General features: G+C 47.8%; 1 protein-coding gene across 17 annotated transcripts in view; it reads left to right on the top strand.

Annotated features, from left to right (window-relative positions):
- The window catches only part of SCRIB (scribble planar cell polarity protein), a 232,708-nt gene that overhangs the window by 156,946 nt on the left and 61,828 nt on the right, over positions 1-13,934 (top strand). For 7 of the 17 annotated variants that reach the window (XM_074943613.1, XM_074943609.1, XM_074943610.1 and 4 more), the window contains 2 exons: positions 10,075-10,116; positions 13,037-13,165. The exons of 3 other annotated variants lie outside the window; for them this stretch is intronic. In XM_074943613.1, the coding sequence (XP_074799714.1) occupies positions 10,075-10,116; positions 13,037-13,165 (171 nt within the window). The remainder of the gene's footprint in view (positions 1-10,074; positions 10,117-13,036; positions 13,166-13,934) is intronic. 7 more of the 17 variants (XM_074943618.1, XM_074943620.1, XM_074943614.1 and 4 more) reach the window with 2 other exon arrangements.

Here is a 13,934-nt window from a genome sequence, read left to right as displayed (position 1 = left end):
GAAACGGTTCTTCTTCAAGTGCTGGTCCCTGTGTGTATTCCACATGTGTGGATATGCATGCACACCATGCGCCCAAGTCCAGAGACTTTAACAAGCAGTGTCCGTTGGCCTACACATGCACAATAGATCTTCTTATGCTCCCAAGTGAGGGTATGAAAGGGAGTCTGGGTCGACGCTCCATCACTTCCTTCTTACCATCTCAGGGCCTGAGTCGGAATCCAGTGTCCTCTCCTGCTTCACCTTTTCAGAAAACCTGTAAATAAAATTGTAAATAGTTATTCTTTTAGCTTCGTACAGGTAGTTTTTGTATACTTAGTGTAGTTTGTTTCCCCGGACTGGGGACTCCCTCTCTGTGATCGCGGCTATGCCTAGAGTCCCAGGCTTCAAAAACAGCATCTCTTGCCCTAGATCCTTCTTTGTCAGTGATGAACACCAATGCTGCCGCTACTGTCTTAGTGAGACACACATTTCGGTGAAGTGCAGCATTTGTCACTTGTTGCCACTGAGAATGCACGAAGCCTGTGAGCTTTGCCATAGAAACTCTTAATGGAGAAGGCCATGAGGCCCCTCTCTGATCTGGGCCAGGGAGACCTGCCCTGTACATCAGCCTCACCAAAGGAGCAGCATGTCTTCGAGCAAGTGCTTGTGAGTGGAGCCCTTGCTTTCTAAGCCCAAAGATACTTCAGGGCTTCGCTCCATGAAAGCAAGGGATACTCTCATGAGCATAAGGACAAATCCCCAATGAGGGAAATTATTAGTTAAATTGAAGAAGGTGGAGATTAATATGAGAATTGAAAAGTGAATAAGGAACTGGTTAAAGGGGTGAGTACATTGGATGAACTGTCAGGCTGGAGGGAGATTACAAGTGGCATTTCTCAGGTATCAGTCTTGAGACCATCTTATTTAACATTTTTAGTACTAACCTTGGCACAAAAAGTGGGAATGTGCTAATAAAATTTGCGGATAGACACAAAGTTGGGAGGTATTGTGAATAGGGAGGAGGACTGGAATATCATACAAGAAGATCTGGATGACCTTGTAAAGTGGAGTAATAGAAATGGGATGAAATTTAATAGTGCAAAGTGCAAGATCATGCATTTAGGTACTAACAACAAGAATTTATGCTATAAGCTGGGGACTTATCAGTTGGAAGGAGAAAGACCTGGGTATATTGATTGATCACAGTACGACTATGAGCCGTCAATGGGATGCGGCAGTGAAAAAGTCTAATGCAGTCCTAGGATGCATCAGGCGAGATATTTCCAATAGAGACAGGGAAGTGTTAGTACCATTATACAAGGCACTGGTGAGACCTCATCTTGAATATTGTGTGAATTCTGGTCTCCCATGTTTAAGAAAGATAAATTCAAACTGGAACAGGTGCAAAGAAGGGCTACTAGGATGATCCAAGGAATGGAAAATCTACCTTATCAGAGGAGACTCAAAGAGCTTGACTAGTTTAGCCTAACCAAAAGAAGGCTCAGGGGAGATATGATTGCTCTCTATAAATACATCAGAGGGATAAATACCAGGGAGGCAGAGGAGTTATTTAAGTGCCCATATGGACACAAGAACAAATGGCTATAAACCGGCCATCAACAAGTTTAGGCTTGAAACTGGATGAAGGTTTCTCACCATCAGAAGGGTGAAGTTCTGGAGCAGCCTTCCAAGTATGCCCAAGTGGGACACAAAACCTAACTGGCTTCAAGACTGAGCTTGATAAGTTTATGGAGGGGATGGTATGATGAGAATGCCTACAATGGCATGTTTTCCAAGTATCTGCCTGGTGGGTCTTGCCCACATGCTCAGGATTTAACTGATGGTTCCAACGGGAATCTCCTACTCTTCCCCAGATGAGGCAGACTCTCCTTCTTCCTCATCCCCACCAGACAACTATAAGCAATACCAGAACTTACTACGAAGAGTGGCTAGTAATCTTCATATATCTCTGGAGGAAGTCCAAGACCCACATTACTGACTGTGGAACATTCTGCAGCTTCAGGGCCCAAGTAAGTTAGCCTTCCCAGTTAATGAGGTCATACTGGAACCGGCGAGATTGGTCTGGCACACCCCAGCATCCTACACCCCCACACCTAAGGAGGCTGTGGTATTTCATCCCGGCAAAGGGAGCTGAATTTCTGTTCTCCCACCCTACCCCCCAACTCTCTGGTGGTACAGGCTGCTATGGAATGTAATAGATTACAATACCTAAGGACCACCCATCAGATAATGGCTCTAAGAGACTGGACCTCCTGGGGAGAAAGGCCTTCTTCTCTGCAGGTTTGCAATTCCTCATCACCAGTTACCAGTCCCTGGTAGGTAAATAGGACTTTAATAACTACTCTAGGCTGGTGGCTTTTCAGGACAAACTTTCGTCTGAGGACAGAGCCCAGCTCCTCTCTCTTCTAGAGAAAGGCAAGTTGGAGCGAAAATGGCTCTTCAGGCTGCAGCTGATGCAGCAGATACAGCATCCAGAAGCTTGGCCCCTGGTATTATTATGGGGAGCATTCGTGATTGCAAACCTCTCTCTTCAAGAAGGGATGTGGTTCGTGGCTCTTAACACGAAGTACACATATTTTCATATAGACGTTCACCCCTTCCACAGGAGGTTCCTACAGTTTACGGTGGGCTGGGAGCATTTCCAATTTTGAGTCCTCCCCTTTGGACTAGTGATGGCACCCAGAGTGATTACTAAAGTTTTCTCTGAGGCAGTGGCCTAGATGAGCTATCAGTGCTACATAGTCTTTCCATATCTTGACAAATGGCTCCTGGTAGGTCACACTGACGGGAGGGCTGGTCGGCTATTCAATTCCTTGTTCAAAGTCTTGCAGCTGTGGGGGTTCGTACAAACAGAGAAAAGTCTGTTTTATCCCCCACGAGGACAATAAACTTTATTGGGACTCTGTTTCTGCAAGAGCCTTCCTCCTTTCAGAAAGGTTTCAAACTATGCACAACCTAATTCTTTGATTTCCCGCTTACCAAGGACTACAGTGTAAATGTGCCTATTGCTTCTAAGTCATATGGCACACCCTTTGCCATGCTACGTTGCCTGCAGGCCTGGCTCAATTCGGTCCACTCGCCCAACAAACCACATCAACTCCAAGGTGACCATTCCTACCAGGATCGCCTCCACCTTCGTTTGGTGATCAAACCCAGATAAGGTACGACTGGGAATTCCCTTATCCACTGCCACTGTCACCATTGTACATGAATGCATCCCTTCTGGGCTGGGGCACCCACCTGAACAGTCACACTGCTCAGGGCATATGGATCCCACAGGAGGCCAGACTATATATCAACATGCTGGAGCTGTGGGCGCTCACCCTTGCATGGAAGGCCTTCCTCCCATTCATTCGCACCCTCCACCTCCAAGTGATGTCAGACAATATCACACCGTCGTCTACATAAACAAACAGGGAGAAGTGAGATCTCTCCCACTGTGTCTAGAGGCAGTCAGGCTTCGGAACTGGTGCATCAGGCCCAACATCACAATCCAGATGGCATACCTCCCGCAAGTTAACAACTCCTTAGCAGACAACCTCAGCAGGTGCTTCTCAGTGGACCACGAATGGGAAATACATGTTCTCACAGACATTTTCACACAGTGGGGCACACCTCTATGGAACTTCTTTGCATCAGAAACGAACAAAAAACTTCCCCTGTATTGTTCCAGAGGAGCCATAAGCCCAGACAGTTTTGTCAGTGTCAGCCCACACTCCAATCAAAATCCACCCCTTCTCAGAATTCCTGACGCAGGACAGGAGCAGGGCCAAATACCTCAACCCAGGTTGTCTCCACCTCATGGCCTGGTGTTTGGATGGCCATCGGAAGAAGAGCGCTCTTGTTTATCCCCTGTCCAGGCTATATTTACCCACAGTAGAAAAGAATCGACCAGAACCTGTTATTTGGCTAAATGAAAACACTTCTCTGCCGGGGTGCAGCACAATCAGTCTCACCCAGTCTCTTCAAGCATCCCCTATCGTTTTAGATTACTTCCTGTCTCTAAAGAACCCTGAAATCTTGATCACCTCATTACAAGTCCACCTAGCAGCTGTTCATGCCTTCCTCCCTCCAGCAGACTGGTACTCTGTCTTTAGCCATCCAACTATGACGTGGTTCATGAAGGGCCTCATCGAGGCCTTCCCGCCAGTCATTAAACTAGTACCTCTGTGGAATCTTAGCTGTGTGCTGTCAAAACTTCCTAGACCTCTCAGTGATATTCCATGTCCCACCTATCCATGAAGGTGGTGTTTCTAGTGGCCATCACTTCAGCCAAGAGGGTCAGTGAACTGGGACCCCTCATACTGGACACCCCCCCTACATTATTTCACAAGGATAAAATATCTCTTCACCTTCACCCTAAATTTCTACCCAAGATAATCTCCAATTTCCACCTTAACCAGTGTATTCACTTACCTGTTCTTTTTCCAAATCCCCGCACTTCTCGTGAAGAGAAGAGACTTCAGTCCCTCGATGTCAGGCATGCACTGGCTTTTTACCTGCAAAGAACCAAGCTCATCTCGTCCTCTCATTATTTTGCCCACCGATTAGGCCTAGTTTCCAACACATCAATTTTGGTTCACTGATTTCTGGTTCCACACTTTTCTAGTTTAGCAGGCATGATCTTAACACGGTCCTTGAATTATATCAGGTAGGGTGACCAGATAGCAAGTGTGAAGAATCGGGATGGGGTGGAGGGCAACAGGCGCCTATATAGGACAAAGCCCCAAATATCGGGACTGTCCCTATAAAATCGGGACATCTGGTCACCCTCAGTAGACCTTTTTGCTTGTACTAATTTAGTCTTTCTGTCTCCCTTTTGCAACTTTTCTCATCAACATTAATTATAGATTATTGTGATGCTTTCAAACTTTCATGTACTTTTACAGTTGAGCTCACAATTTAGGGTAAATCTGTAGGTCCAATTATCACAACAAAGCTGAGTGGAAAGAAAAATGTACTTCATCCAGTGAACTGGAGGCCCCAGTAACAACTGCGTGGGTATAACGAGACAATCACTTCTCTCTCGAATGAATTCACACAGGAAAATGATAAAAGACAAAAACACCATATCACCCCTGAGCGAACATTTTTCACAAAGTGCTCACTCCATATCTGACCTCTTAGTCCTCATCCTCAAAGGAAGCCTGTACAACACCTTCAAAAGACAAGTCTGGGACATTAAATTCACTTCTTCGTTAGACACTAAAAATCATGGACTCAGTAAAGGCACTAGATTTGTATCTCGTTACAACAATCTATGATCCACTAAGCCTGTAAACAACCTTGTATTTAGCTGTGATATTTTGAGTATCTTTCCCAGGCCTGAAGAAGAGCTCTGTGTCAGCCCAAAAGCTTGTCTCTCTCACCAACAGAAGTTAGTCCAATAAAAGATATTACCTCACGCACCTTGTGTCTCTGATATCCTGGGACTGACATGGCTACAACCACACTGCAATAAACAAAAATGTTCCTTATAATTGAGAGTTGTTTAATAATGTTTTATTAGCTGCTCAAAAAAGTGCAATTCTGCAATCATGAAAAAAGGCTACTTTGATTAAAAAACCATCCTGGTTAAGAGGGGAGGTGAAATGACCAATTTATATATAATGCTCATCCCAAAGCATCTTTACAAACACCGGGAACTTCAATCCTGTCTGTGGCTTGTTCCTCCATTAAACACAGCTTGATCTTGCCAATGTGTGTGATGTTCTGTCATCTCATCGGTGGTCGGCCTCTAGGTTTGGCTGATCTTGGTTGCGTTGCATTATTTTCTTTGGCATCCTATCCTCTGTCGTCTATAGTGTCCCCACCACTGTAATCTTTTCAATTACAGCCAATACCATACCCTGACTTCACATCCTACTTTGTCTTCTTTATTTCCACCTGCCAACTTCTACTGCTTCCAGCTTTCTAATGTCTGTTTCATTTAAAGCAGCTGCTTCCAGACCTAAGAGTAATACTGTTAGTACACTTGTCTGATAAATTTTCATGTTCGTACCAAATATAACGTGTTTATTAGTCCGTAATTTCATCAATATCTATGTAGCACTTGTAGCTAAGCAAATCTCCTTTTAACTTCATTCTTGATGGAACCATCAACAATGATCAAGCTTCCTAGGTACATGTAACATTTTACTTGTTCTATAGCTTCTCTACTGCTGCATTTCAGCACTTTATCGCTTGTCCCTTTTCCGAGATGCACCCACTTCGTCTTCTTGGCATTACAGTAAAAAAGCCAAGACTGCTGGGAAAGTGGAAGAAATAAAAGTGTTATGCAAAGCAGTGAAGAAATGACAGATTAGACAAGCAAAAGTTCTGAAGAGAAGAGGCTGAACAATTAGAGGAGGTGTCAGGAAAACAAGCTATGAAAACAATGTACAAAAAGGCTATATTCTATGGAAAATACCATTAGGCCAACTATGCAAGTGGTAAGAAAGGCTATTGGTGAACTGAGAACAATTGCTGAAGAGGGGCTGAAAGCAGGGAAGGAACATTTGGACAAAGTGCTGAACCCCGTCTAGACATACTAAATGAACAGGGAAGCTTGCAAGGCAGAATGGATAGCAGCACTGAACCACCATCAGGAGAAGAAATAGAAAGAGCAGTGAAGTCGTTAAAAATGGGAAAGTTGTAGGAAATAGACATAACAGCTGAGCTGTTAAAAGTTGGTGGGACAAGTGCTATCAAAGCTCTAGCAAAAATATATAAGAAGGTATGGGAGCAAGAGGAGGTACTGCATAAGAACATAAGAAAGGCCAGACTGGGTCAGACCAAAGGTCCATCCAGACCAGCATCCTGTCTGCCGACAGCGGCCAATGCCAGGTGCCCCAGAGGGAGTGAATGCATGACTGGCTAAAGGCAGTAGCTGTACCAGTCATGAAGAAAGGAGATCATGCGGATCTGAATAATTGTAGAGGTATAAGCTTAGATTACCAGTACAGGAAGAAATCATGATGAAAGCAATTGGCAACAGATTAAAGCCAGTTTTAGAAGAAGAAGTAGTAGGTGAGGAACAGTGTGGCTTCAGACCACGCCAAAGTTGCATTGATGAGATATTCACATGCCAACAGTTGATGGAAAAAAGTGAGAATGGGGATTGAAAATGTTTGCTGTTTTCATTGACTTCACAAAGGCATTTGATTTGGTTTGGAGGGAAGCATTGTAGAAAGCAGTTAAAATCATATGGAGTTCCAGATAGGACAACTGCAATTATAAAAGTTATGTATGAAAACTCCTGTAGTGCCATAAGAATTGGTGGACTATTAAGCAACTGGTTCAAGTCAAAGTTTGGTGTACAGCAAGTGGGTATGGAAGCACCGTCACTTTTCATCATATTCCGAAATTTGATATTCAGAATGGTATACAAGTCGAATGGCATGATGTTGGGTGATCTAGAATTGAGCTCTTTAGCTTATGCAGATACCATATAACTAGCAGATATGCTTGAATGATTGATGATACTCTTCTCTACCTTGGAAGATTGGGGTGGTCAACTTGGACTTTATATAAATGGAAAAATGGGGAAGCTGATAGCGATGAGTACAAATAAGCTGTTAGGAAATGCAGACAATTGACATTCTGACATTTAGAACAGTTAGCCCAACAAAATCAATGTGGCCTACATTAAATGGATTAATATCTGGTTAATGTATAGCTCACAAAATGTAATTATAAAAAAAGAATTGTTATCAAAGGAGATGTTTTAATGGGCTCGCACTGTGATTTATTCTTGACCCAGTGTTATTCACTGTCATTATCAATGATATGGAAGAAAAAACAAAATCATTGCTAGTAAAATTTGCAGATGATCCAAAAATTGGTGATGTGGTAAATAATGATGGGGACAGGTCACTTATACAGACCAATCTGGATCACTTGGTAAGGTGGGCTCATTTGAACAACATATGTTTTATTATAGCTAAATGCAAGTTCATATATCTAAGAACAAAGAATGTAGGACTTACAAGATTGGACTGTATCCTGAAATGCAGTGGCACTGAAAAGTACTTAATGTAATGTTGTAGTTAAGATGGTGAATGTGACCCTCAGACATGCAAGCAGGGAATTAACAGGTGGGAATAGGAAGGTGGTATTGCCTTTTTATTTGGCATTAATGAAACCATTACTGGATACGGTGTCCATTTCTGGTGTCCACACTTCAAAAAGGATGTTGAAAAACTGGAACAGGTTCTGAAAAGAGCTACAAGAATGATTCAAGGTCTGGAAAAACTACCTTGTAGTGTCCAAATCTATTTAGTTTATCCAAGAGAAAGTTAAGAAGTGACTTGATCATGCTTTACAAATACCTACATGAGGAAGGAATTTCTGATAGTGGTATGGCTCTTCAGTCCAGCTAGAAAAGATGGCTTTTTAAACTGGCCAAAAAAACCCATATCCATTGGCTGGAAGCTGATGCTAGACAAATTCAGATTAGAAATAAGTTGCACATTTTTAACAGTGAAGATAATTAACCATTGGATCAACTTACTTAGGGATGTCCCAAATTCTCCATCACTTTTGGTCTTTATAACTAAGCTAGACCTTGCTGAAATATATGCTCTTGCTGAAACAAGATTGATGGGCTTGATGCAGGAGTTACTGCGCTGGGTTCTTTTGTCTGTCATAGACAGGAGGCCAAACTAGATAATCATAATCATCCCTTCTGGCCTTCAGATGTGTGCATCTCATAATGTAAAAGACACACTCTAGGTCAGGTTTCAGAGTAGCAGCCATGTTAGTCTGTATCCGCAAAAAGAACAGGAGGACTTGTGGCACCTTAGAGACTAACAAATTTATTTGAGCATAAGCTTTCGTGAGCTACAGCTCACTTCATCGGATGCATTCAGTGGAAAATACAGTGGGGAGATTTTATATACACAGAGAACATGAAACAAGGGGTGTTACCATACACACTGTAAGCAGAGTGATCACTTAAGATGAGCTATTACCAGCAGGAGAGAAAAAAAACCCTTTTGTAGTGATAATCAAGGTGGGCCATTTCCAGCAGTTGACAAGAACGTGTGAGGAACAGTACGGGGGGGGGAAATAAACATGGGGAAATAATTTTACTTTGTGTAATGACCCATCCACTCCCAGTCTTTATTCAAGCCTAGTTCAATCACAAGTTACTGGGCTCAAAGGAATTCCTACCTGAAGTTCTCTGGCCGGAGCTATGCAGGAGGTCAGACTAGGTGATCATAATGGTCCCTTCTGATAAATCCTGTGATCCTTTGGCAGGGGAGGAGCCAACAAGGCCTCCCCTCTCTGCACGTGGTGGGGTGGAGGCAGTGGGGAAGGGGTTGTTCCCTGCTGAGCAGCAGGTGCTTGGAACTTTTTCTGTGGCAGGTCAGGAGCAGTTGCGGTGGGGGCTCCTCTCTCTGCCGTGGGTTAGAAAAGGGTGAGCATGCTCTCTGTGGGGCTTGGGGAAAGGGCGTTTCAGTTCTGGGGAAAGGGGTGCTTGTCTCTGCCTTTCCTGCAGGAACTCTGGTGTCTTCAGTGTTTCTCTGGTTCTCTCCCCTCTGTTCTCCCTGGCACCCCTCTCCAGTCACCTGCAGCCCTTCGGCCTGCTCACCTGTCAGGCAGGGAGACTCGCTTTGTAAGTGCCTCTTGGTGTGCAGTGTATGCTGCTGCTCTTAGCACGTTCCTTGGCTCCACTGTCTCACGGACTTGGTATTTGCTGAGACTTGTGCTGTGGGGAGCAGTTGTAGGGCCAGGGCCCCAAGGGGATAGAAGCTTCTCCACCGCTGCTCCTTTCCGCTCGCTGCTGCTGGGCTGGTGTCTGTGAGCGCTTCAGGGCAGAAAAGCTGTGGTGCCAGTTGCTTCGCTCGAGCTCGGTAACAAGCTACGAGAGCGCGAGGTGTTAAGCCAGGGCTAGGACAGGCTATGCTGGGGTGGCACTGGGGGTTGGTGCCATGGGCTGCGCACAGTGAGAACTCCAGGCCTTTCCCTGCACATGACAGGAGGAGCTGGGGAGGGTAGATTGGGAGCTCTGGTACTGCTCCCAAATTGGGCAGGATGACCTAGGGGACTCCAGCTAGGACTCTCAATTTACATTCTCTTGTCTGTTTTCAGGCTGCCATAAACTTCATCCCACCGCAAGATGACAGCAAATCAGTAAGTGCTTCTGCCCTCAGACCTCTCATTCTTCTTCCTTTGCACACTCGTCACTGCCGGCCTCTCACTCTCCCTTCTTCAAACGCTGCTCACTGCGAGACCACAAACTCTCTTTTCCTAACACTCTGCTCACTGCCAGGCCTCGTCCTCACCTTCACACTCTGCTCACTGCCAGGCTTTGACCTCTCCTTTCTTCACACGCTGCACTCTCCTTTCCTTGCACTCTGCTCACTGCCAGGGCTCGCCCTCTCCTTTCCTTGCACTCGGCTCACCGCCAGGGCTCGTCCTCTCCTTTTCTTGCACTCGGCTCACTGCCAGGGCTCGCCCTCTCCTTTCCTTGCACTCGGCTCACTGCCAGGGCTCGCCCTCTCCTTTCCTTGCACTCTGCTCACTGCCAGGGCTCACCCTCTCCTTTCCTTGCACTGTGATCCGTGCCAAGCTTGCCATCCTACTCACCTCCATGCCTCACCCTCTCCTTTTCTCGCACTCGGCTCACCGCCAGGCCTCCCCCTCTCCTTTTCTCGCACTCGGCTCACCGCCAGGCCTCCCCCTCTCCTTTCCTTGCACTCGGCTCACTGCCCCGCCTCGCCCTCTCCTTTCCTTACACTCGGCTCACTGCCAGGGCTCGCCCTCTCCTTTCCTTGCACTCTGCTCACTCCCAGGGCTCGCCCTCTCCTTTCCTGGCACTCGGCTCACTGCCCCACCTCGCCCTCTCCTTTCCTTGCACTCTGCTCACTGCCAGGGCTGGCCCTCTCCTTTCCTTGCACTCTGCTCACTGCCAGGGCTCGTCCTCTCTTTTCCTTGCACTCTGCTCACTGCCAGGCCTCGCCCTCTCCTTTCCTTGCACTCGGCTCACTGCCAGGGCTCGCCCTCTCCTTTCCTTGCACTCTGCTCACTCCCAGGGCTCGCCCTCTCCTTTCCTTGAACTCGGCTCACTGCCCCGCCTCTCCCTCTCCTTTCCTTGCACTCTGCTCACTGCCAGGGCTCGTCCTCTCTTTTCCTTGCACTTGGCTCACTGCCCCACCCCGTCCTCTCCTTTCCTTGCACTCAGCTCACTGCCAGGCCTCGCCCTCTCCTTTCCTTGCACTCTGCTCACTGCCAGGCCTCGCCCTCTCCTTTCCTTGCACTCGGCTCACTGCCCCGCCTCGCCCTCTCCTTTCCTTGCACTCGGCTCACTGCCAGGCCTCGCCCTCTCCTTTCCTTGCACTCTGCTCACTGCCAGGCCTCGCCCTCTCCTTTCCTTGCACTCTGCTCACTGCCCCGCCTCGCCCTCTCCTTTCCTTGCACTCTGCTCACTGCCCCGCCTCGCCCTCTCCTTTCCTTGCACTCGGCTCACTGCCCCGCCTCGCCCTCTCCTTTCCTTGCACTCGGCTCACTGCCCGGCCTCGCCCTCTCCTTTCCTTGCACTCTGCTCACTGCCCCGCCTCGCCCTCTCCTTTCCTTGCACTCGGCTCACTGCTAGGCCTCGCCCTCTCCTTTACTTTCACTCTGATCACCGCCAGGCCTCGCCTTCTCCTTTTCTCACACGCTGCTCATTGCCAGGGCTTGCCCTCTGCTTTCCTTGTACTCTGCTCACTGCCAGGCCTCACACACTCCCTCCTTTACACACTGCTTACTGCCAGGCTTTGCACTGTCCTTTTCTTGCACTCTGATCACTGCCAGGCCTCATACTCTCCTTTCCTTGCACACTGCTTACCAGCAGGCCACACACTCTCCTTTTCTTGCACGCTGCTCACTGCCAGGTCTTGCACTCTCCTTTCCTTGCACGCTGCTCACTGCCAGGCCTTGCATTCTCCTTTAATTGCACACTGCTCACTGCCAGGCCACACACTCTCCTTTCCTTGCATGCTGCTCACTGCCAGGCCTTGCTCTCTACTTTTCTTTCACGCTGCTCACTGCCAGGCCTAGCACTCTCCTTTCCTTGTGCACTGCTCACTGCCAGGCCTTGCCCTCTGCTTTCCTCGCATTCTGTTTACTGTCAGACCACACACTCTCCTTCCCTTGCACGCTGCTCACTGCCAGGCCTTGCTGTCTACTTTCCTTGCACGCTACACACTGCCAGGCCTTGCTCTCTACTTTCCTTGCATGCTACACACTGCCAGGCCTTGCTCTCTACTTTCCTTGCATGCTACACACTGCCAGGCCTTGCTCTCTACTTTCCTTGCACGCTGCTCACTGCCAGGCCTCACACTTGCACAAATGCACACAGGCTTATTTTTTCCCTTTTCTCAAAATTCAGTGTGAATATTCCATAGTCTTGCTCCCTCTGGTCCTTGCTCTGGTGGCTCTCATTCCCATGGTGGGTGCTCTCTTTCGCTCACTTACTTGCTTCTCTGCTACCCCTCACTCCAGTTTCTCACATTTGTTCATCTCCTCAAAACATCCCAGAGTGACGGGCTCTAGTTTTAGCCTCAACACCCTCATCCCCTCTCACATCCCTGCTTGTGGGCCAATCTACCACTGGAGCCCTCGGCGCTTGTTCATCCTTTTCTCTCTCACTCCTGGCAACAACAGCCGCTAGCTGCTGTTTGTTACCTGCATCTCCTACTTATGACTCCCACATTCTCCCCAGGCTCTTACTTACTCACACTTCCCTCCTGCACCCCTGGCATCTGCCTGCTTGCATTGCAGACTTGTGCTTGTGCCCTGGGCTTGTGTGGAGCCACTGGGCCCTGCCCTGACCTTATTGCTTGTCAGTGGGGGCTATTGATAAGGTGCCTTTATCCCTCTCACAGCCTGCTGCCTCTGACTGGGTCGGCAGTGTGGCTGAGAAGCTGCACCCAAGAGTTTCAAACAGGATCTGCCTTCCTCTTTTGGATGCCAGGGATGTCTTGCTGCCCTAACTTTTCTTGTCTCTCTTTTCTGTCTCTTGTCCCTTACTCTACCTTTTCCCTGTTGTGTTGTGTGGTGTGGGCACAAGCAGACCAAGCCGGGCGTCATTCAGCCTCTCTCCCGGGTGCGACAAAATGCGGCCCCACCTAGTTCGGAGGGCAGGGACAGCCCCAACCCCTTCCAGCAACCTGAGTCATGCTCCAGTGTCCAGAACTCTGTAAGTGGCCAGCAGTTCCTTCTCACTGAGCTGAGTCAGCCTGTTCCTGGTGGTTGTTGTGCCACCCTTCCTGGCGGGCAAGCTACACACACCCTCCTAGTGATGCCCATCGGGTTTAAAGGGAATTTGCTCATTATGGGCCGAAACGCCAACCAACCCTCTCTGGTCCCTGCAGGAGCTCTCTGCCCCATCTGAAAGGCACTGGAGTGCTGGGGCTCCGTAGTCTTGTGTACGCTGGGATTTGCTCTCGTTACAGCCATCTTTGGGTAACCACCAGTGATGCTATCCTGGTGAGAACCCCAGGAAAGATAGACAGAATCCTGATTTGCACCATTGCAGCTTACTCTGGTTTCAAACAGGGGTGAGCAGCACAGTGGCACATGGCGGCTTTGCTTGTCTGTGCCAGGATTTGCATCAGTGCAGCTGCACCAGTGGCTGAAATCCCCAGTGCAGATAGAGTCTCGGACTTTCATTTACCTATAAGGTGCTGCGTTCTCTTGATGTATAAAGCCCTTCAGATCTTTTGTCCTGTCATTATCTCTCACACACCAGGGAAACAGCTTCTTGCTGTTACCTAGCTGTGTGGCTCTGCCCCCTTCGCTGGGGAGCACTGCACCATTGCTGATTTGCAGAATGATTGCTTGCACATTGGCAATTGCTACAAGATGGTATCACAGTCAGGAGCAGAGGAATCTCTGCAGGTCTCTGTGGCCTGGACATTAGGGGCCCAGACACAGGGTTTCTGTGCTCTGGCAAGAATTACCACACG

This window comes from Natator depressus, chromosome 2 (assembly GCF_965152275.1).
Source record: "Natator depressus isolate rNatDep1 chromosome 2, rNatDep2.hap1, whole genome shotgun sequence".
Lineage (NCBI taxonomy): Eukaryota > Metazoa > Chordata > Testudines > Cheloniidae > Natator > Natator depressus.
Note: the sequence above shows the minus strand (reverse complement) of the source record. Positions and strands in the feature narration are given on the sequence as shown.